Below are 24786 nucleotides of genomic sequence, written 5' to 3' on the forward strand. Positions count from 1 at the left end.
AAATTGGGTACAAAATATCATCAGAAATATACGTAGTTATCCAAAACGTGTACCCCTTGAAAAAGTGCGCCGTCGTGTTCTGCTTTATCAGACCTTATCAGTTTGTTATCGAACCCTTTTTGTTGTAAAGTGAAAGCAGTATATTTTCGTTTCTACAGTATTTCGTACGAAAGTGACCGCAAAAATGGACCACCCCGGAACATCCGGCAGCCTGCAGGTCGGAAACGCCCACCGATCCTCCCTGTACGTCACCGGCCTCCGGCCGGAAACGGGCGAAATGGAACTGTTCGAAAAGTTCACCACCGTCGGCCCGGTCAACTCGATTCGGATGGTCCGCGAGATGATTACGTTCCGGCCGCTCGGGTCAGCCTACGTCAACTTCCAGCGCACGCAGGACGGTGGGTTTACACTCAACCCCCGGTGGTTGGTCACTTTTTCGTTTGACACTTTTTTAGTTTGTACCCCGTTGGTTGGTCAAAGTCAAACTAAAAAGTGACGAACTGTCACTTTTTACACGGCGCTCACGCACACTATCAAAAAAAAAAACGTTTGGTAGTGTGTGTGAACTCCGTGTAAAAGGGGTGTTAAACTAAAACGTGACCCCGTTCGTTTGACAACAGTTGGTGTCAAACCATCGGGGTTTGAGTGTAATAAGTTCTAATTTTGTTTGTTTTCGTTTTTCCCAGTCGAGAAGAGATTTGGTTTGAGGTGAATTTCTAGCTGCAATCCGATTGAACCTGTTCGATTTTATTTGCAGCGGCACGCGCCTTTCAAACGCTGAACGGCGATCTGATCCAGCACCACCCAATTCAAATAACGTGGCCTGAGGTGGACACCGTCACCCCCCACGTGCCCGCCGGCATCCTGGTGAAGAACCTGGACGAAACCATGGACAACCAGGCCGTTTGCGACATGTTCTCGTCGGTGGGCAACGTGCTCAGCTGCAAGGTCGCCCTCGACATTCAAGGCTGCTCCAAAGGTTACGCGTTCGTGTACTTTTACGCCACCAGTTCCGCCCACAGCGCCATCGATCGCGTCAACGGGTTGGCCGTGAACGGTGCCAGCCTCGCCGTCAGCCCCCTGTTCACGAAGCTGCACGTGCGGAACTTTGGCGATCGGCTGACGCAAACGACTCTGCAGGAGCTGTTCGCTCCGTATGGCAGCATCAAGGCGCACGGCGTAAAAAGTCGTGGCTGCGGCTTCGTCATCTACGACAGCCCGGAAGCGGCTGGCCACGCGATGGAAGCGCTCAACGGGAAGGCGCTCAGCGATGGAAAGGCGTTGCGCGTGGTTCCGGTGCCAGAGCGAGTCCTGCAACCTGCACCACGACTCGCCGAAGGCGAAGCTGTTCAAGTGTTCGTCAGAAATCTGGACGCGTCGATCGATAACCGCCACCTGGGGGAGCTGTTCGCTCCGTACGGTGACGTTCAGCGAGGGTTCATTGTCAAGGAGCAGGGCAAATCGAAGGGGTTTGGATTTGTTACGTACGCGTCCGGTGAGCAGGCTGCGCGTGCCATCGTCGAGATGAACGATCGAGAAGTAGCTGGCAAGCGGATTTTTGTGGTGCTGGCTCGTGGCAAGGAGAAGCCGAAACCGGTTTCTGAAGTGGATGCAGGTAAATCAAGAGCCGTTTTGTTGAACTGATTTTGGTAGATCCGTGGTAAATTTGCTTGGAATAATTCGTCAGCCAAAACCATAAACTTCATTGATCCTACAAAAACTGTGGTAGAAAAGTATTTACCTACTTTATATCAACTACTGTGCTGCCGTTCGACGCATAATTGTCCCATGTAATTTTTGGACGATTTTGACTTTTTAGCATTTTTAAGTTTAGTTTAACGTATATACTTTCAGAAAAAAACACTTGATGTGTTTTTTTCTGAAAGTATATACGTTAAACTAAAAACCTAGTACTTTATTCGGAAACTCATGAAAAACAACACCAAGTCTGTTTGTCAATTTCGATTATCCCAAGCGCAATTTTGCCAAGGCTTTCGGATAATCGAGTCTGGACTGTAGACGATTTTTTCAATTTTTAAATAATTGATTTGTTTTATTGATGAGTTTTGAATTTGTGATTTTGAGCTTTTCAGTGATCTGAGCTTTCCAGTTTTGAATAATAAAACTTAAAAAAATAACCTTTGATCTTTTGGATTTTTGAATTTTTAAAAATTTTAATTTTAAATTTTGTTTTTATTTTTATTTTTGATCTCCTAATTTTAGAATTTTCAAAGATTTCAAAACATCGAATTTTATTATTTTTTAATTCTTAAATTTAGAATTCTGGAATCATAGAATGATGAATTTAAGATTTTTTTTTTTAATAATTTTAGACCTAGCAAATATTTTGAATACAGTTCAGACTCAATTATCCGAAGATTCGATTTTTTTTTCTTTTTCTTGTGTTAAACATACAAATTCGAGTTCTGCGACCCCATTTTAGTCAAATTTTAATTGTTGATGCATTTCTTTTTTCAATATTCCGTCACCGCCATGTTGACCGCCAGATTGGATTGAACAATTTTAAATCACTTTACCGTAGTTTATACTTAAGGGGTTACATACGGGTGCCACGATATCTCAACACTGCCTTGACCAAATCGGCTCAAAATTTTGGTGAAGACTCATTAAACCAGTCCCGTGTGTATGACGAAGGCTGATTTTCTATAAGTGTATTTTTAAAAAAGATAAAAATATTTTTATGTTTTTGATATAAAAAATCGAAAGTTTTTGATTTTTGTGTTTTTTTTAAATGCTAAATTTCAAAATCGGGCTTCGTCATGCACACGGGATATGTCTTACGAGTCTTCACCCTAAATTTCAGCCAATTTGGTCCATCCCATCTCGAGATATCGTGGCACCCGTAAATCAACTCGGTGTTCAGAGAAAAACGCTCGCAAAGTTTGACAGTTCGCTTTCCTTATGTAATTTTTCGTCTGTAACTTACTTTAATCATAAAATATCTTCATGAAACTTTCAGAGTGATTGAAAATCATTTTTTAAGTTGATTGAATACATTTTCTGTAATGTGAAATTTTGTGATTTTCTACATGCATGTAACCCCTTAATAAAAGGTACGCACATCGGAAGGAACCGGTCAAGAAAAATTTCAAATGGGCAGCATCGGTAGCGAAAGCAAGCCAGAGAGGGTGAAGAAAAGCCCCAAGAAAACGTTCTCTCTCTCTCTTTTGTTCTGTCGTTCGTAAAGCTGTTTCTTGATCCCCTTTCTTTTGAAGAGTATACCGGCCTTAAGCTCAATAATCAAAAATTAGACACCGAAATTATTTGTTTTCGTGATTCGATTATCCGAAGTGAATTTTCCCGAGGCCTTCGGATAATCGAGTCTGGACTGTAATCCAGGGTGGTCACCTCGGGAAAAAACCGGGAATTTATTCCATCGGGAGAAAACCGGGAAAAACTCGGGAATTCGACTGAAAAACCGGGAAAATATTTTAAGTTTAGTTAAAATTCGACAAATTCCTCTTAAATGACTTAAACGTATGCTTTTCTCTATTAGAATATTATTCTCGTTATTCTAAATGAATGGTTCGGGAAAATAATGTTTGAATTTGTGTAATAGACTCAAGCTACTAGGCTTTGATTGTTTTTTTTTTTGTTGAGTATTCCTTGATATATTTCTTTGGTGAGGGGGGGAGAAGCAACTACGATTACCATTACCTACACCACCGGACCCGGTTTAAAAAACAAATGTTTGATAAGCTGCAATTTTTCCGATCAAGTTCGCGGTTCAATAGAGAATTTACTCAGGGCTATGATTTTTGAATTTTTATTTCAATAATTATTGAATTTTATAAGCACAATAAACAATTTATTTTTGTTTTATTATGTATTGCAATATCGACTTGAGTTGCATTGCAGCTAAGGAAGTTTTTGTATTTTTATTCCAAAATTGTCAAACTTACGGATTTTACCCTTCAACAATATGATTGTAAAAAGAGTCAAAATCTGCTTGATTTTTTTGTGTAGACAGTAACTTTAGGGAATAAATAACCGATAGTTCCCATAATTTCGATAATACTAAAATTTGCGTACCAAAAATCGTGGTGCAAACAGCCTTAGCTTGATGTGCGCCGTTAAAAATAAGAATACAGTTCAGACTCGATTATCCGAAAGCCTCGGAAAAAAAATAAAAAAACATAATTATTTAAATAAAAATTTACAGTTTCAACATTTGCATGTAAAAAGTGTTTTAAAATACATTCTACACTAGTTTAGTTGTTTTGCAATCATTAGTTTTCAAATAATGTAAAATTTGACGAAAACAAAAATATTAGCGAAAAAAAAAGAATAAACATCGAAAATCTTCAAAAATTCAAATGATTTTTAAATCAACCCAAACATGCTAAAAATGATTCTGAACGCAGGTGAATGAATCTAAAATTGATTTCACTTGATTCCATTAAAATTTTCATTATAATTTTGAAGTTTTTTTTTTAAATTGCCCCCTGATTTTTCGGGCCAATTTTGAAGGGGGAATACAAAAAGTTTCAATAAAATTTGCACCAGCATAAACTATTTTAAAATGATTTAGAATTATGAAATCCAAGATGGCGGCCATTTTGGGCTAAAATGAAATATTGAAAAAAATGAATTTTCAAATTTAATAGGCAGTCAACCACTCAATAGTGACTAAAATTTAGTAGCTAAACTCGAATTTGAAGTTTAAAGTAAGAAAATAAAAAAATACGAATTGTTTTTTATTGTTCAAACCTTCGGATAATCGAGACGGACTGTTAACAATTTTTACTGTAAAACATTTAATGGAATTTCAAAAATCTGTTTTCAGTAGTATTTTATAAGATGATTTTTGGCTTTTTCAGTCAAACAAATTATCAAGGACAAATTGCTATGAAACTTTGTGCTTGTGTTTTTAAATCGGATTTGAGTATTTTTGTATAATTTTAAAATGTCGGAAATATTTGGTATTTAAGATATTTTTATATAGTTATTTGGGAATCTTTCAACAGTAGAATGCCTATCAAATTGTGTTCAAATTCAGAACATTTGAAAAAATATCTTTCTTTTAAAATTTATTTTAAAATTGTTATTTAAAATTTTAGATATTTTAAAATTATAATATTTTTAGAGTTCAACTGCATAATAGTCATTTCAGTATAGTCACTTTTTTTTATTCAAACGCAAAATTTGAGTTTTTGTTAGGTTTATTTAATTCTCATCTGAAAATTTCGTAAAAAAAGATTAACTGAATTTTGACTGTTTCGGTTCTGTTGTTCAGAAAATCGCAGCAAGGTCAATTGATTTTTTTAAATTCTGTGTTACTCAAAAACTATAAACATCCAAACATGTTTTTTTTTATCTTTTTTTCAATAAATTTGGCACGGCTTATACAAAGGATGTATCGAGAATAATGTTTGAATTTGCGCGATCTGAAAGTCAAGATGAGGGGTTGAAGTACAGGCTAACTCAGAGAGGTTTTTTTTTGGACAGTTAATTTTTTTTCCAGAAATCATCTCATCAATACCTAAATCCTTGCCAAAGATACTAAATCGATCAGCAAAAAATGTTTTATGTTACCAATTGTTTAAATATATGGCACATTTTCTCTGGAAGAATTGTTCTTCTTGAATTTACAAAAGCATTTTTAAAAGAAAACTGAAGATTATTTGCATAAATGTTGTTGTCTTTTGCAAACTTTTTCTACTCACTCTCATACTTAACATTGTAAATGCTATTTCCTGCTTTCCAGTAATAATTTTTGTAATTCTTAAATTCAATACAAAACGATTTTTTATTGATTTTAAGTTAAGAAAAATGGTGGAGCATGGAGATGAAAAATCACAAGCATTATGGAAATTAAGGATTTGGACTAAAAACTGTTAAAAACGGCTACTTACTTTTTGTACTCAATTTGAAAGCTTTCTTGAGAAATAAAAATATTGAACCAAATAAATACGTTGTGTACGCGTTCAAAAAGTCTTTAAAAAATATTGTAATTTGATTTGAAACTATATGGAAAAATTCCTTCAGGCCTCGGGAGAAAACCGGGAAAAAACCGGGAAATTGAAAATCCAAAACTGGTGGTCACCCTGCTGTAATCGATAATCATTATTAAATTATTAATTAATTTTAACATGAAATTTTTGATGGCCTGCGCTTTCCAATTTTTGAAACCTGGTATTGAATTTTTAAACTTTTGAATTAACTTTGGAATTTTTAAAGATTTCAAAATTTCAAGTTTTAAAATTTTCCCAAATCAGAATTTTAGCATTCTGGAATTATAAAAGTATTAATTTTAGAGCTATGGAATTTATACGACCCCATATTGTAAAATTTTAATGGTTGATTGTCTGTTAAATAAAAAAAATGCATTTTTTTAATATTTCATCACCGCCATTTTGGCCATCTTGGATTTACAAATTCTAAATCACATGAGAGTAGTTTAGGGGTTATACTAAAAAAACGTTACTTAATCCGCCTTTAGGTGATTGGTGCCTTCCTCTCATTTATAGAGTGATTACAATCCCCTAAAGTGTCCACATAGTTTATGGACCTCCCCTATAACGTGATCGCAGCACCTAAGAGGTCATAATAAAAATAAGTGACGAGTTAAAAAAATAGACTTCCTACAGACTTTTTGTCAAGATTACACAGACACCGTCTATCAGAAAAATGGCATCCCTCTACAAGGCTTTTTTCGTGGCGATCAGACGGGACCATTTGAGGTTATGTAAATTCAGACCATTTTTTAAACTGCTTGTAATTTTAGATAGGTAAGTCAGATCTTGAAAATTCTTAATCTACAAGAAAGGCCTTCTCATATGCTTTCTAAAAATATGTAAAATGTGAGGGTTTCATGAAAAAACCACCCTTTTTACCATAATTTTAATTTAACATGAAATAGTTTTTTTAACATAACTTTTTAAATACATGATAAAACTGCATGAATTTAAATAGCAACTTAGGGGACGTTAAGACGGATCGATTAAAACCATTCCGGCCAAAATCGGTTGAGCCTGTGACAAGATATTCCAGTGACATTGATTTGGTACACATGTCTACATACAGCCAAACACACAGACATTTGCTCAGCTGGTGATTCTGAGTCGATATGTACAAATGGAGGTAGGTCTAGGAGGTCTAACTAAAAAGTTCTTTTTTCGAGTGATTTTATAGCCTTTCCTCAGTAAAGTGAGGAAGGCAAAAATGAAGGCAAGGAAAAAAATATTTTTCGTGATTTGATTATCAGAAGTTTTGATTATCTGACGTGAAAATTTACAAAGGCCTTCGAATAATCAAGTGTGGAATGTACTCGAATTTTCAAATTTTGAAATTATATTTTTTTTATTTGCAATTTTTAAGATTTGAATTTGTGATTTTTTTTAAATATTTGTATTCTTAAATTTCTAAATATGTATCAGGTTTTTTTTTCATTCTAAAATTTCAAGAATATTGACACTCAGGCGAGGAAAATCCTGGAAGGAGCGTCTCTGAATACGTTCGTTGTCCTGTTAAGGAGCTATTATACTACCGCAAACAAACAAACAAACTGGCAATTTATCGTGTTTGACAATTTGCCAAACTCGCTAACAATGCTGACGTTTGTACATACAAATCCAGGTTTGCCGTAATGTAATAGCTCCTTTAGATCATTTATGATCAGGACAGTATAGCTCTGGTTCCTGCCAAGTGTCCTTTTTTCTTACCTCCACGTTGGCTGGGTTTCGTCATCATGATGACAATGTGTAACCTAGCTGGTGGCTTGTGGAAACGGATCGTAAACCATTGACCACCGCGGGTTCAGAGTCGAGACGGCTAAAAGAAAGGGGCACGACAATGTGGGAAAGGGAAGTAATTTGTGAATGTAGACGGTATTGTTTTGATTCGCAGCATGTTGAGTCAACTGTTGTGGATGTACCTGAAACATCTCAGAACGGGGTTTCTCTTCATTTCATTTTTAGTTATCATCTATAAGAATTACGAATTTGTGAATTGATTACACTCAACCCCCGGTGGTTGGTCTCTTTTTCGTTTGACACTTTTTTAGTTTGTACCCCGTTGGTTCGTCAAAGTCAAACTAAAAAGTGACGAACTGTCACTTTTTACACGGAGCTTACGCACACTATCAAAACATACGTTTGTTAGTATTTGTGAACTCCGTGTAAAAGGGGTGTCAAACTAAAAAGTTACCCCGTTCGTTTGACAACAGTTGGTGTCATACCATCGGGGTTTGAGTGTATTTACTAATAAAATACGTTAAATTTAATTGTAATTAGTGAACAAAAAGGCCGACTTTTGAACTGAAAAGCATTAACGATTTTTTTTCTACAACTTTGTGAAGAAAATCTTTTGTCGTGGTTCCAAATTTCGTATATTCTCAATGTAATGCACAAGTTTTTTTTTCAAATGCTTAGAAAAACATAAAAAACGTTAAATTACTCAAAAGACTCAAACGCACTCAATCCTTTCCAGGCCACGAACCCATCAACACCACCACCACGGACGACACCGCCGACCTTCTCCTGAAAACCACCACCGATCCGGACGAGCTCAAGTCGTTGCTGGCCCACCAACTTTACCCGCTGGTCAAGGCGTGCGTCAACGCGCAAACCGCCGGCCGCATCACCTTCCAGATGGTGCGCCAGCACAACGCCTCCGATCTGGTGGCTTTACTGAAGGACCCCAAACGACTGCAGACCGTTGCCAAATCCGTTGCCATCGAGGGCTTCGAATCGATGAGCGGCCTTCGGCTGCAGCTGCTGCTGCTGTCCAACCCGGCCAACTCGGCCGCAGCTTGAGAGGGCAGTTCGAAGCGTTTTGGAAGAGGCAAAAACAGTCGGGGAGGTCGCTTAAATAATGTTACTTGTTATTTTTTTATTTATTGATGATTACACCTGACGAAAATTTGCGGCCAATTGGTCTTCTCTCAAGTCACAGAAAAGAATGAAAATCTCGCCGAATGTCTCTCGAAATCACGATGCGCCCACTCTCTCTCCCCCCTGAAACTAACATTTCCCAAACATATCTATACACGGATACAGGATAAGCCGAAAAGCAAAAATAGAAACGAACATTTTTGTTACAACATTTAACCCCATCTACTTTAGTCGTCGCGTTGCGGTCCGGATCGGCCTCCGGCCGGGCTGCTGGTTCCCACCGCCGGTTCCAATGCTAAACATGGGGCCGCCCGCGCCCGGCGCCCCACCTCCGTTGGCCATCGCAAACGGTCCTCCCGGAGTGGCGGCGACCGGACTGTTGAAGGCAAACGGCCCCGCAGGGGCCACCCCCTGCTGCTGCTGCTGGTTGAAGTTGAACGCCGGCGGGGGTGAGGTCGCTGCCGCGGCTGCGCCGCCAAAAATTCCACCGGACGCCGCGGGTTGCGCCGCCGGGGCACTTCCACCGAACGAGAACGGCTTCACCGTCGCCAGGTTCGGATTGCTGTTGTTGGTGGCCGCGCTGCTGCTGCCGGAGTTGAACGAGAATGCACTGTTGGTACTGCCGAACGCTGGCGGTGGCGGCCCGTTATTCTGCTGCTGCTGACTCGCCCCAAAGCTGAACGCCGAGTTGGATTGAGCTACCGGTGCCACCGGGTTCGTCGTCCCAGCGGCCGAAAACGAAAAACTGTTCGCCTTCACCGGTTGAGCTGCGGGAGCGACCGCGTTCGGGGGTCCTCCCCCGAAGGCGAATGGCTTGTTGGTGGAGGCCGCGGCGGGGGCGGCAGGTTGTGCGGTGGCTCCGCCACCAAAGGCAAATGGCGTTGGAGCGGCGGATTGTTGGGACTGGTTGTTGTTGTTGTTGTTGATGGATGCTGCGGCTGCGCCGAACATCCCGCCGGATGATGGGTTGGAGGAAGGTGCTGCTGCGCCGCCAAAGGGTGACGGAGCGGGCGTGGTTGAGGATTGGACGCCGAAGACGGAGCTGGAATAGAGAGAAGGAGGTTCAGTGAGAATTTGTTTGGAGTAAGGATGGAACCACAAGGCTGGGTAGAGATATTTCGCTCAGACCGGTTTAATTTTGAAATGTAAATAATGTTGATTGGATAAAGTTGCGCGTTTCATGACTGGGTTCAAGACTTTTAACCCTCTAATGCCCGATTTTTTTTTCGATTTTTTTATGTTTACCGTGTCTAGGAGGTCACTTTGAGCAACTTTTGTTCTACGAAAAACTTTACTTTTCTTGTTTTAAGTTTTTCTTGCTTAATCCTTTGAATTTTTTTTTTCAAAATAAATTTTAAAATATATCGTGTTTAGTTTATGTTTGTTTCTGATAGTATTTGACTTATTCTTACAACTCATATTTAATTTTTGCCTTTCTAGTTTTTTGAGTCACTTTTTAAATTTTTTGCTTGATTTTCACATTTTCTGCTACACTCACTTTCTCGTTTGACACTTTTTTAGTTTGTATTCCGTTGGGTGGTCAAAGTTAACTGTCACTTTTTACACGGAACGCACACTTACTATCAAACCAAACGCTTGATAGTTAGTTGCGAGCTCTGTGTAAAGAGGGTGTCAAACTTAAAAAGTGACCCCGTTCGTTTGACAACATTTGCTGTCAAACCATCGGGGTTTCAGTGTACAGATCGATACCATTATCATTTATTGTTTTGAAAAGTGCGAAGAGGCATAGTCTGGGACATAACAAAAATTACTGCATACTTATTTTTACAAAAAATTTAGGAAATGCTGGTGAAAGTTGACAAAATAAACCAAGTCAAACTTTCAACCCTAACCCCTTTCTAAAACTGTAATAGTTCTTCTTTCCAATGCTTTCTTAACATCAAAAATTAGTTGAAAAATTGATTTTTAATTAGAAATTGATTATTAATTACAATTACAAGCCAGAATTTAACAGTTCAATGAAAAAATGGAAAATGCCCATACGGTTGAGATGCTGTCATTAGTTTTTTTAAGGAAAGATCTGACAAAAACAAAAAAATTCAGCGTTTTTTTCTTTTCCCATCGAAAATTCACTGAAATTTTAACTATATTTTTTTAACACAAACATACTAAAAAACTTTATAAACAGTTGATTGCACTCAAATCTCCATTGAAAATTTTGAACTTTTTTGAAAAAAATATTTTTGTTGTAGTCTTTCTTTTGACTGTCAAAAAACATGTTTTAATGTAATTGGCAATCAATAAATCAAAAATGGATAAATGGGGTCGCAAAACTCGATTTTGATGCAAGAAAACGAAAGAACTTTGGATAATCGAAACTTCGGATAAACGAGTATGGATTGTATTGTGTTGTCTTAGCTATTTTTTTTCTATTTAAAAAAAACAGCCTATTTTTGACTGTCGTAATATGTTTTTGAGTTTTAACAATCGTTCCAATTTCGATTGCTTATTCAAAAGGTCCTATGCACATAAAAAATCCATGGCTCTTTGGTTGTTTTGAAAAAGTAATCTAGAAATATGAGCAGCTCATTAAAACAAGTTCTTCTTTTTTTTTGAATTTATCCATTCTATAAAAGCAAACGAGTGATAGGTAGTTGGAATATTGTGGTTTGGTTGAGAGTTTTAGCAGAATGCATTACTGTGAATACAAAGAGACGAGTTAAAAATTAGAATTAAAAGGAACAACTCGTCTCTTTGTATTCACAGTTGGAATATGTTAGTGACCTTTTTCATACTTCAAAACATAAGCAGTTCCAAAAAAAAGGAAAGAGTTTGAATTCGTAAATATTTTTGCAAGTTTTATATATTTTTTAAAAATCTTTCCTTTATTTTTATTTTTTGGAGAAAACTTTCGACCTTTTGTCCATTCGACCTTTTTGAAAATACCCAATTTTTAGTTTTTTGTTTTTCTAATGGTCTGATTTTCAATGTTAAAACATGAAACATTCGTGAAATTTCCCGATTTTTTCGAAAAAAGTATTTTGAAAATTTTTAAATCAAGACTAACATTTTAAATGGGCGTAATATTCAATGTTTGGCCCAGACCATTAGTTGCTGTTGAGATATCGACATTAGAAAAAGGTGGGTTGTTTTGGTGAGATTTAGAAAACTTCAATTTTCGTGTTTCTTTTTCTTAAAGCGACTCTATTTCAGCAACCCGAGGTACAATCTTCAATGTCTCTTTGACAATTTTATAGCAAATTTTCTGAACTTTTAAAACAAATATTTTTAGAAATTGTCACTCATGGTCACTATTTTTAAAAATTGAAAAACTGCAAATATTTCGCTAAAATCAAACTATCGGTGGCTATATCTTGAAAACGGAGCCCTTTATCAAAAAATCTGTAAAGTACTTTTCGATTGCAAATTCAATTTTGCATTAAAAAGTAATGTCAAACTTGTTGTTGCATAAAATTTCGATTTTTTTTCCAAAAATCACTATTTTTTCAAAAATTCATAACTCGGCGGCAGATTTTTTGACCATGTTTCTCTATGGCTCAAAAGTTGCGGATTTTTGTCCCCTAAAACATATCAAAAAATCTCGAAAATCAAAAAATACGTATTTTGGGAAATTCAGTTTAAGTAAAAAAAATGGTGATAAAAAAATCTGCAAATTTTTTTTTTCGTGTACCTATTTTTTTCCTCAAAAGTCCTCAACAATACCTACAACTTTGCCGAAGACACCAATTTGATCAGAAAATTCACTCAAACGTTACAGCTGTTTGAATATTTACATACCATTTTTGTATGGACAGCAGCCAAAATTGTATGGAGACTTGTATGGGTGAATCAATGACACAAAAAAGCTTATTTGGTCATAGGGAAGGCCCCCACAAAGTTTGAGTCAAATAAAAAAATACAAAAAATAAAAATGGTCAAAATCGGCCGATTTCGTAGAGACTTGCTCACCTTTAAATTTAAGTTTTAGACATGAAAATCAAAAAATCTCATAGATGTGGCGTGTATTTTTGTTTCAGTGTATTTTTTTCAGAAAGCCCATCCAATTTCCTACAAGTTTGTCTTTGACCACTTTTTGATACGATGCAACGGCTTCGAGATTCAGTTATTTTTAAATTACAAAATACAAAAATATTTAAATACCTCACGCCCTTGTCAAATGTTATTTTCGAGTACTATTGGCTCCATATACATAAAAATGGCTTATACTTTATGTCAATTGTGGAATTGCCGTTCAAGAGTCAAACGCGACACCTAGTGTTGAGTAGCAAAAGAGCGAAGAATGTCGATTGAAATTTCCGCCCTTTGAGGTTAGGTATGCGAATTCTGTTTTGTTAAATTCCAGCGTTCAAAACAACTTTTGAGCAAAAATTCGAGCTGATACTTTAGGTCTATTCCCGTACTTGCAGAATTGCAGAATTGCTGCAGCTTCTGCAGAATTCAGCAGCCAGCATAAGTCACTTTTTTGCAGCGCGTTCCCGTACTTTGCAGCTCGCTCTTTTCATCTCTCTCTTTTGCAGAAGTTCTGCAAGGAGAGAAACCGCAAAACTTTTGCCTGGGTAGGGCGTTCCAGTACTTATTCTGCAATATTGTACACAGTAGAGTGGATTTACTCAAATTGGGTATTAAAGTTTTTTTTTAATTATTTCAACATATTAAAAACTGGTTCACAAAAAAAGTAATTGAAAGAAGTTTACCTCTATAACGGGGATATTATTTTTATGCAGTACAACATTTTATTTAAAAAATCAAGGATGTATTATTTATAAAGCAACTAGAAATTAATTATGCTTAAGTAAAAATTAATATTAGAAACAACTCAATATTGCATTTTCATTAGGTAAACAATTTTACCAATGAGAGTGCCAGGTACGTTAATAAATATGATTTAAAAAAAAGACAAACAAAGGTTTTATATAGAAGGGACCAAAAACACATGTTTTAATTGCAGAATGTTTGAAATATTATTCATAATAACATAAATAAATGATGACTGGATGTCACATGAACGAACAACGGTGACGCAGCGAAATTGACAAATTTAAAAAATGAATCAAAAACTCAAAATTTTTGAAACACTTAAATTAAGAAATCTGGAAATTAGGAAATCCATGAATAAAAATATAAAAAACTATAATATTTTCAAATTGAGAAACTTTCAAAAAACATAAATCAGATATTTGAGAAATTTAAAATTGCAAATAATTATATCAGAAAAATAAAAAAAAGAATAATAAATCACATGTTCAAAGCTTAAAAATTCAAATAATAAAGTTTATACATAAAACTAAACATTTCAAAATGTTTTAAATTTCAAAAGAATCTTAATTTTAAAAATTCAAAATAAATAAATAAAGGTTGAAAAAATCGAAATAAAAAAACACAAAAGTTTGAATATTTATGAGTTCAGAACACCGAAAAAACAAAAGCTAGAGATAGAAAATTAAAGAAATTATAATTTCAAAAATAAGTAACATTAAAAAATTCTGCAAATAAAAAAATTTAAAACTCAAACATAAATAAAATAGAAACAGTCCAAATTTTCAATCTCTAGATCCTCTAAATTTAAGTTTCTAACCTAAAATATGACTCCAAAAAATGTGTGTTTTTATGATTCAAGATGGCGACGAATTTAGGAACTTTAGAATTTAATAATTTGAGAATTCAGGAATTTAAGAATTCAAGAATTTCAGAGTTTCAGAATTTTAAATTCGACAAAATTACATCAATTTTTTTTTGTTCATATAAGAATACAAATTGGTAGCACCGTTGTCTGTGGTTAAAGGTACAATTTATTATTTGCCAATTAAATTTACCTGTTATTTCTACATACATATTTAGTATATTCAAAATCAATTTAGGATCAAAGTTTATCCCTAAACAAATATTTATTTGAAATTTTTAAACTCCAAAGAAATGTGTCTTTTAAATGTTTTTAAAACAATTCGTTTTTATAGTACAATATTTTTGTTCAGGTACTAGCCGTGCTGTAATACTATGGCTTAAATAATCAAAATCAGGTAAACATAATAACACAAAAAATCGCTTTATCATTTACATGAATGAACTAAGCCTGAAATCGTTAACATAAAAAAATCGTTTTCAATAAAACCAGACATAAAAAACTACCCAAAATCATTTATTATTAAAACTAAAAATAAAATGCTTGATTTCACCCAACTTGCAAATTTTATGTAAGCGTGTACTCAACATCCATCACATCAAATTGCAGTAACTTTTCAACAAGAAAGAGAAGAGAGAGCTTGCAGAAAAGTACGGGAACGGTTTTGCTGCAACTTCTACCTCTCTCACTGCAGAAGTTCTGCCTGAGAGAAAAGTTACTTTTGTTGCAGAAAAGTACGGGAACGCTCTGCTGCCGTTTTTGTGCAGAATTACAGAATTCTGCAGTACGGGAATAGACCTTTTGTTAAATTTTGATGCTCTATCGTTTTAAAAAATATTATTTTTTCAAAATTATTTTTTTTCAAAACTATTTTTTGTGTCCTCGACTTGAATGAACGAGGTGGTGATGGTCGAGGCACAAAAACAATTATTACACATTAAAACTACATTTATTAAACAAATAACTAAACAGTACAACGAATTAAAACTAGCAGCGCCAAACGCGCTGGCTGCGCGCGATGGCGACTGGAGTTCTTTTGGTGGATGTCAAGCTCTTGTGACATCATCTGTGTGGTAGCTTCACTACCACCAGTGAGTCTAGCTGACGAGGGATGTCCATTTCTTGCGTATGCAACATCTCCCCCCTTAAATTCCTGTTCCGGCGTCACCATCTAGACGATCTGCGTTGAGACGTCGAGGGAGCCGAACAGCAGGAAATACGGTTGATGGTCGACTGCGTAGGCACGTTCGTTCTGCTTCACCGCCACTGTCCGAGTCAAACCAGTTCGCTTTTGGCAGACTCCTTCTGAACTTGGCGATCTTCCAGACATCAAACCGACTGGGTGCGATGCAGTCGACAAACAGTTTGTTTTTGTTGATCACGCGATGATCGTTTTCTGCTGCTGTGACCCTTGAACGGCGGCGGGTCATCTTCTGGACCAGAATTCCGCAGGTGGATGATAGCTGGTCGTGCGACTCGCTGTGCAGGTGCAGGTGGTTCCAACGGCCTGCCTCCTGGCGTGATGCTGCAGAGCCCTTCGTGTGCTGAACCTCGGCCTGTGTACTGCAACTGCGATAGGTGTGGAGTCGCAGTGTGTGTTTGTGTGTGTGCGCGCGCATGCTAATGTAGGACCCGTCCGTGATGACGGTCGTTGCTGAAGCTCGCGGTGCGAGCAGGTGAGGTATCCAAAGCTGATACCGATGCTGACCTGCTGATGCTGCTGCTGCCACCGGGACGTTGCTGCCGAGGAGGGATTGCGCTCCAAGTCTTCGATTGACCTCTCCAAACCAGCCCTGATGGCCCACCTTGAACTGCTCCTGTTGACAGTCGTGGCGCCATTGCTGTTTGCTGAGCTCCTTCTGGCTCCCGGTGCAGATGGTGGAGGATCGAGAATCAGCTTCTACCGGCGACTCCGTGCCGACGACAGGCAACCACAGCTGACGATACGCTGGTTCCTGTCGACGATGTCCCGGCTGGCCAGTGTTCTCCCTGCTTCCTCCCCGCGCAAGTTCCGGACGTCGGCGAAACATGCCATTCGGCAACGTCCGAAAATCCTCGTCGCCACTTTTGTGTCCTCGACTTGAATGAACGAGGTGGTGATGGTCGAGGCACAAAAACAATTATTACACATTAAAACTACATTTATTAAACAAATAACTAAACAGTACAACGAATTAAAACTAGCAGCGCCAAACGCGCTGGCTGCGCGCGATGGCGACTGGAGTTCTTTTGGTGGATGTCAAGCTCTTGTGACATCATCTGTGTGGTAGCTTCACTACCACCAGTGAGTCTAGCTGACGAGGGATGTCCATTTCTTGCGTATGCAACACTATTTTTATTGCGTTAATTTATAGAGGGCAAAAAGTTTACACTCGTACTACTTGAATTTTCTCTCAAAAGTTGTTCTAACGGCTGTAAATTCAATTTTTAGTTTGCATTCCTATGTAACCGAACAACGAAAATTTGAATCATCATTCTTCGATGCTTTGCGCCCTCTGTCGAATATTTAATGAAGTTCAAATTTGTTATCTGTACTCATCATGCCAGAAAGAACAAGCCTTTGAATGATTACATAAAGAGTAAATATTAAACACCGTATCTTTACATTAATGCCATCTATATAGGAAATTTTAAGGATATTTTACGTAGACGCCCTTGTTTCAATCATCGCATACTCCGGAAAATGCAAAAAACTGGTAAAAACACTTTTTTCGGAAGACTTTTCCGGAAAAAATAATGTAATAAAACGTTATCTCTGCTGATCAACTGACTTACCTTGCACTCGTGGCCGCCCCAGTCGTTGAACCTCCAAAGACCGACGCACTCGTTCCAAACACTCCACCACCACCCGCGGCAGACGTCGTCGTCGTTGACGCTCCAAAGGCCGGCGGCTTTGCCGCCGAAGTAGCCATTCCAAAAGTTGGCGGAGCTGCACCTGCGGCCATCGCACCAAACGACGGCGTTGCCGTTCCACTTCCTGCAGAATTACCACCGAAGGTGGGTTGGTTGCTGTTGTTGGAACCGGTCCCAAACACGTTCGCTGGTGCGGCATTCGCCGCACCTCCAAAGCTGAAGGTGGTGTTGGCGCTGGGTTGGCTCGCCGCGGGTTGTTGTGCCGCGGAAGCCGGAGTTGTGGTGGCGGCGTTGCCGCCAAACGAGAAGGCGCCTGAATTGGTGGTGGAGGATTGACCGAAGACGGGTTTAGCGCTCGCACTTCCAAACATGTTCGTGGATGAAGTCGTTGAAGTTGTGATGCTGCCGAAGGCGGGAGGCGCCGTCGTGGGCGCAGAAGTTGGCGCGATTGATGAAGTGGTGGCGTTTCCGAACCCACCGAAGGTGGGTGCAGGTGCCGCTGTGGTGGTCGTCGCTATGGATCCAAACGAAGGCGTTGTAGAGGTGCTCGTTGAGCCGAAGGCCGGTACGGTGGAGTTGCTAACGGCGCCGAACGCAGGCGGAGCCGGCGAAGACGACGATGTTCCGAACGCGAATGAGGTTGAACCTGCTGCTCCAAAGGCCGGTGGGGTAGCTGAGGACGTGATCACGGACGCCGCAGGCGTCGGAGCTGCGCCAGCAGCCGGTTTGGCCGCTCCTCCAAAAGAGAAAGCATTGGTGGCCGGCGTCGCAGACGCCGCGCTCGTAGTCACGGGCTTCGCCCCGAAGCTGAATCCGCCCGCTGGTGCGGCGGAACTTGCAGTTGAAGTCGTGGTCACCGTGCCGAAGGCCGGTGGCGCCGTAGTGGCAGGCGCCGCCGCCGCCGAACTTGCCGGAGGTTTGAACGCACTGAACCCGCTGGCGCCGAAGGCGATCGGATTCGCTTGCGTGGAAGTTGTGGTGGCAACCGCAGGTTGACTGCTGGTCGTCGTCGACGTAGTCGACGCTCCGAACGAAAATCCGGTCGATTCGGTGGTCGCGGGTTTGGCCAGCGGAGCTGGCGAGAAGCTGATCAGGTTTGGCGTTGAAGCGGGTTTGGGGGCGCTGTAGGCGGGAGGTGGGTCTGCTCCGAAGGAGAAGCCGCCGGAGGCGGCCGGTGCGGGTTTCTCGGCCGGTTTGACCTCCGGGGTAGGTTTTGGGAAGTTGAACGTGGTGTCTGCAAGTTTTGGGGTCGATGCGGATGTAGTCGTCGTCGTTGTTGAAGTTCCGAAGGAGAAGCCTGGTCCAGCTGCGCTGGATTTCGCTGGTTCCGGGGGTTTCTGCGTCGTTGTTGGTGGGTCAATCTTACCGAGGCCGGCGTCCTTGATTGGGTTGTTGATGAGGGCGGAGATTCCGGTGATTTTCGGTAGCGTTGGGGTAGGTTCTTCGGGTTTCTTCTGTTCCGTGGGTTTGGACGGGGGCGCGTCAACGGTGTCCTTTGCGGTGAACGTAGGAATTGCCTGAGGTTTGGTCACCTTCACCTCCTCTTCGTTGTCAAAGTCATCGCTGAGGCAACTCAGCAGAAGGGACAGTTTGTTCTTCTCAACGCGTTTGAGGGCCAGCTTGTCGCTGCTCACGATCGGGGTCTTTTCCTTTGGTTTGATGAAGCTGATTCGGCCGCCGAGTTCCTCGTCGTCGTCCTGCTCCGGCTCGGATTCTTCCAGCCGAATCTGCGACTCGTCGTACTTTCTATTGAAAAGCGTGATTCGGGGCTGCGTCGGTTGAGATCTAACCGGCTGAGGAATCACCCTTTGAACCACTTCCGGAACGGATCTCGTGATCTGCGGCAACGGTGCCGATTCCATCCGAGCCAACTTCGCAGGTTCAAACCGACTTTCAACGGTCGCCGCGATTGTAGCGTTGAACGCCGCGGGCGTAACCATCGCCGAGAACGACTGATCCACGTTCAGCCGGTTCGGCCGCATCTGGACCGGCTCAACCCGCTTCGGAGTGGCCATCACCAGGCTGGAACTCAGCGAGCTCAAAATATCGTTATTCTTCTGACACATGCGCTTCTTCTGCTGGTCGGCCGAACCTCGCGACGGCGGCGAAGCCGACGAAGGCAACTCCCGGGCCCGCTTCACCCCGCCACCTCCTCCTCCCCAGAATCCACCTCGCTCAGCTCCTTGCACTGCTTCTTGATCCGATCCGCGTCCAACTCCTCGTTGTTGATCCGCTTCCGGGAAATTTCCTTCAACGCGTCCAGGACGCTGCGCGTCGGTGCCGCGTCTACCTCCGCCGTCGGAGCAATCACCCGGTTCTCGGCGTCAATCTCCTCCTCCGACTGCTGCTGCCTGACCGGCTTCAACTCCGCACTCGGAATCAACAGCGATCCGGCCCTCAAGATATTGGACCGCGTGTTCGCCTGAAACACGGACTTCTCCGGCGGGGCAATCCGGACCGACGTGATGGAGTTGTTCCGTCGGGGTGAGTACTTGATTTCCGTCTTCTTCAAATGAACCACCGGAAATTGGCCCGGTTTCGTGTACAAACTGGTCATCGATTGGCTCCGGTTGAGCGACGATTGGGACTTGTCGTGGTAGCGAACCAGTCGATTGACGAGACCGCGACTCTGGGCGTCCGTGTAGACCCTGAAAAAGCAAAAAAAAAAAATCAAACCCAAAAACCAAAATCGCAACCTTCCAAACTCACTGCGCATCAATCCGGCTACCGGACGCCACCCCTCCCAACCCGCTTAGATTCCCGCTGCTCTTAAACCCCGACTTGCTGTTCAGCAGCGGTGACGTCGGCTTCCGCTTGACCCCCCCGGACACCGTAACCGTCGCCGTCGATCTCACCGGACTGCCAAACAGATTCACCCGGCCGCTCCCGTTGCCCCCCCTCTCCAGCTGCGTCGATTCCGCCATCGGACTGCTCAACATCCGGCTCAGATTCCCACTCAAGCCGGGACTCCCGCCGTCTCCTCCTCCTCCGCCGCCAAACGATGTCCATCGGCTGGAGTGATTCATGGCCACCAGCAGGGCACTAACCTCGAAATGCGGTTCACCTTGACCCCGCGAACGTTCCGGAAGTGTGTGGGGTCACCACCTGGTTGGGTGATTTTTTTTTTGTCGGTGGCACGTTGCGGACACGATCACACCACGGATTAAACTTGATTGAAACGATTTCGAACGTGAAATTCCGCAAAGCGACGAGAAGGAACCGCGAGCGAGAGCGACCACAAGCGCGACGGTTTTAATTTTTAGATTGACGTTTTGCGTTGTTTGGTCGTCGTCGTCTCGTCGCGGTTTGCGCGAGTGACGTTTGGCCGCGGTGTGGAGAGTTTTCGGCGATGATGTTTCTGAAGGGATGAACACGGTGAGAAAGGAGCCCGAGCAGAAGAATGTACCAATTTTCGAATCATTCCCCTGAGAACCTTCGAAACTCGTAAATTTTATACCCTACAAGAATGATTTCTTTTTCTTTTACCCACACGTATACCAGAGTATTTTTTTAAAACAAATTATTGGCCGTATATAGGTCAAGAAAAGCTCAACTTTTTTAACTTTTTTACAGCATATTTCCATACACGGAAACTATAATCAGAAAAGTATACTTTTCTGCAATTCTCTCCTTTGCAGAAGTTCTGCAAGAGAACAAAAAAAAAGAAGAGGTATATTTTCATTTGAAGCGAACCTGCAGAAGAGAATAAGGTGAGAGCAAAAAGAAAATACAAAAATCTGACCATAAAAAACTTTAGCACTCACAAATTCAAAATCAATAAAAATCAAATTCACAACTTTAGTTACTCACAAATTAAAAATCAATAAAAATCGAATTCAAAAATTAAAAAAAAAAACAAATATTTAATACTAAAAAAAAAACAAATTGAAAAATACGAAAAAAAAGTGAGAGCCTTATCGATAGAAGAAACTTTTGCGCTACTGTACTGTAGTAGGTTGGACTTGAGACGGCCAGATCGACGGGTTGATCTGGATCGATGACGGCCTCGTTGTCTTGCGGATTGTATGTGCGAGCGGTGTGTCCAAGCAGTTCCGAGGATGCTTCCAGATTCTTGGCACGCGGAACTGTCTTGCAGCGTCCAAGCGATTCGTGGTGTTGATCCAGATTCATGGCACACAGCGTCGTGTCGGAAGCAGTATCCAGCTGCATCGGTACGGTCGTCCCGTTGAGCGCGATGCGGATGTGCTTCTTCTTCTGCTTCAGGTCCGTTTGCACGACCTGCTTGAGGTTGGCCACACGGTGGCGCTCTTCCGTAGCGTGGTTCTTCGGTGCGCTAGACAGAGAGATGTGTGCTTCCTCCTGGGGCGACTCTATCAAGCTTGCCGACACCAGTTCCTGCGCCAACGCCGGCCATCTGGATCCTCATCCTTGGTTGGTGGCCCAGCGGACATTCCGGAAGCTCTCAACGAAGATCAAGCATTGCATCTCTCCAACGGCTGCAAGAAATCACAAAAATCTCTCCGAAGGAGGAAAAGCGGTCACAGATCATCCCACATACATCGCCTGGTTGAAGAATCATCTCGAGCCGTCATACGTCGATCGCGGACCACACCTGGCTTGGCCGCCGCGAGACGATCGGAAACGGCTACAATCGGAAACTGGTCCACCGGTGAGGCAGTTCAGTAGAAGGAAGATTGGCCGTCCGCCAAATCTCCTAAAGGGGGAGATGTAGTAGGGCATGCTAACTACCAGCACTCCCAGCACAGTTCGTTCCCGGCTTTCCATAACGTCGGACGCAATAAACAGTTCATCAGCAACAAACTGTCTTTCACTGTAGCTTAGCAACAGTTACAACATGTACATTGAAAAAAAAAAATCAAGTTATTTCTAAACCAGACCAAATAGCAACATCCCCTCGAACATCCCTCTTGTGCAAAGAAGCTTTCCGAAGATTTTTTTTTGAATTTCCAATAAAAATTTTGAGGGGTACCTAATTCATTAAACTCGACGTTTAGAAATTAAAAAATACAAAACATCTGAGCACAATCACCCTTTGTACGACCGCAAAGGAGTTAAAATATTTTTTAAATCAATTTAAAAAATATATTTCGCGATCCTTCTTGACAGAAAAGGTCCTACTTGACAGTTCGTTCCAAGGGGACCATAGTTGATCCATCGACAAAATGTTGTTTAGTCAATTTATTTATTTTTTTTACATTAAAATGATCAGAAATGGTTTTTAATCGTGTTTTTTTACCGTTGTACATAAAAATTAACGTAGGGCTTTACTGCCGCTCGAAGCTAGACCGTCCCATATGTAATTCCGTCAATTTAGAGGTAATACTGCAGTTTGGTTCAAAATCATGGCAACTATCGGAAAAACCAATAAAATTTAGTACCTACTTTGTTCTACAAAACCAGAGAAATTCCACTTTTTCGTGAAATTCTAATGCGTTTTTCTCAATAGGACTCAAAAGTGGAATTCTTTAAAGAATACAAAAAAATAAAGAAATAAAGAAATAAAGAATTCAAGTATTTACAAATTTAAGAATTTAAGGGTGCACAGCTACGAAAAAAGTTTTTGTCTTCTTATTCCAAAATGGTCAAACTTACGGACCAAATCCTACATCAACGGGATTGTAAAATTAGTCAAACTTTGTTGTAAATTACTTTGTGGACAGTACTTTAGGGGATGGATAAAAAACTATATTTGATAGTACCCGTAGTTTTGAAGATACTAAATTGTCTGTAACAAAACTTTTGGTGCAAAAACTCTGGTTGATGTGTACCGTTAAGGATTTAAGAATTCAAGAATTCCAAAATTTAAGAATTTTAAAATTTAAGAATTTTAAAATTTAAGAATTTTAATATTGAAAAATTTAAGAATTTTAATATTGAAAAATTTAAGAATTTAAGTATTTAAAAATTCAAGAATTTAAGGATTTAAGATTTTAAGAAGTTAAAAATGAAAGAATTTAAGAATTCAAGAATTTAAGAATTTAAGAATTTAAGAATTTAAGAATTTAAGAATTTAAGAATTTAAGAATTTAAGAATTTAAGAATTTAAGAATTTAAGAATTTTAAAATTTCAGAATTTTAAAATTTCAGAATTTTAAAATTTAAGAATTTTAAAATTAAAGAATTTTAAAATTAAAAAATTTAAGAATTTAAGTATTTAAAGAATTTAAGAAGTTAAAAATTAAAGAATTTAAGAATTCAAGAATTTAAGAATTTAAGAATTTAATAATTTAATAATTTAATAATTTAAGAATTTAAGAATTTAAGAATTTAAGAATTTAAGAATTTAAGAATTTAAGAATTTAAGAATTTAAGAATTTAAGAATTTAAGAATTTAAGAATTTAAGAATTTAAGAATTTAAGAATTTAAGAATTTAAGAATTTAAGAATTTAAGAATTTAAGAATTTAAGAATTTAAGAATTTAAGAATTTAAGAATTTAAGAATTTAAGAATTTAAGAATTCAAGAATTTAAGAATTTAAGAATTTAAGAATTTAAGAATTTAAGAATTTAAGAATTTAAGAATTTAAGAATTTAAGAATTTAAGAATTTAAGAATTTAAGAATTTAAGAATTTAACAATTTCAGAATTTAAGAATTTAAGAATTAAAGAATTTAAGTATTTAAAAATTCAAGAATTTAAGGATTTAAGAATTTAAGAAGTTAAGAATTTAAGAATTCAAGAATTTAAGAATGTAAGAATTTAAGAATGTAAGAATTTAAGAATTTAAGAATTTAAGAATTTATGAATTTAAGAATTTAAGAATTTAAGAATTTAAGAATTTAAGAATTTAAGAACTTAAGAATTTAAGAATTTAAGAATTTAAGAATTTAAGAATTTAAGAATTTAAGAATTTAAGAATTTAAGAATTTAAGAATTTAAGAATTTCAGAATTTAAGAATTTCAGAATTTCAGAATTTAAGAATTTAAGAATTAAAGAATTTAAAAATTGAAGAATTTAAAAATTAAAGAATTTAAGAATTCAAGAATTTAAGAATTTATGAGTTTATGAATTTAAGAATTTAAGAATTTAAAAATTTAAGAATTTAAGAATTTAAGAATTGAAGAATTTAAGTATTTAAAAATTCAAGAATTTAAGGATTTAAGAATTTAAGAAGTTAAGAATTAAAGAATTCAAGAATTCCAGAATTTAAGAATTTAAGAATTTAAGAATTTAAGAATTTAAGAATTTATGAATTTAAGAATTTAAGAATTTAAGAATTTAAGAATTTAAGAATTTAAGAATTTAAGAATTTATGAATTTAAGAATTTAAGAATTTAAGAATTTAAGAATTTAAGAATTTAAGAATTTAAGAATTTAAGAATTTAAGAATTTAAGAATTTAAGAATTTAAGAATTTAAGAATTTAGGAATTTAAGAATTTAAGATTTGAAGAATTTAAGATTTTAGGAATTTAAGAATTTAAGAGTGTAAGAACTTAAAAATTTAGGAATTTAAGAATTGAGGATTCATAGAATTTCAGAATTGAATCCCCAA

The 24786-nt window shown here is 38.8% G+C and overlaps 2 protein-coding genes across 2 annotated transcripts; one reads left to right on the forward strand and one right to left on the reverse strand.

Annotated features, from left to right (window-relative positions):
* The first annotated feature begins 27 nt into the window (after nucleotides 1-27).
* LOC6039312 (polyadenylate-binding protein) lies at nucleotides 28-8894 on the forward strand. Its single transcript, XM_038260558.1, has 3 exons — nucleotides 28-398; nucleotides 758-1615; nucleotides 8452-8894. Exons 1-3 carry the CDS (start codon nucleotides 185-187, stop codon nucleotides 8775-8777), a joined length of 1398 nt encoding a protein of 465 aa, XP_038116486.1. The 5' UTR covers nucleotides 28-184; the 3' UTR covers nucleotides 8778-8894.
* LOC6039315 (mucin-5AC) lies at nucleotides 8829-20595 on the reverse strand. The gene is given in 4 exon segments (XM_001848891.2): nucleotides 8829-9897; nucleotides 17233-19466; nucleotides 19469-19958; nucleotides 20020-20595. Coding segments are annotated over 4 exon segments (3861 nt in total). The 5' UTR covers nucleotides 20337-20595; the 3' UTR covers nucleotides 8829-9077.
* Between the last annotated feature and the right edge of the window lie 4191 nt (nucleotides 20596-24786).

This window comes from Culex quinquefasciatus, chromosome 3, assembly GCF_015732765.1.
Source record: "Culex quinquefasciatus strain JHB chromosome 3, VPISU_Cqui_1.0_pri_paternal, whole genome shotgun sequence".
NCBI classification, from domain to species: Eukaryota; Metazoa; Arthropoda; class Insecta; order Diptera; family Culicidae; genus Culex; species Culex quinquefasciatus.

What these genes read in the sequence shown, in the direction of transcription:
- LOC6039312 (XM_038260558.1), top strand. Translation starts at nt 185, where the DNA reads ATGGACCACCCCGGAACATCCGGCAGCCTGCAGGTCGGAAACGCCCAC. An exon ending in CTTCCAGCGCACGCAGGACG is followed by an intron (nt 399 to 757) that starts GTGGGTTTACAC and finishes TTTTATTTGCAG; the next exon opens with CGGCACGCGCCTTTCAAACG. An exon ending in GGTTTCTGAAGTGGATGCAG is followed by an intron (nt 1,616 to 8,451) that starts GTAAATCAAGAG and finishes AATCCTTTCCAG; the next exon opens with GCCACGAACCCATCAACACC.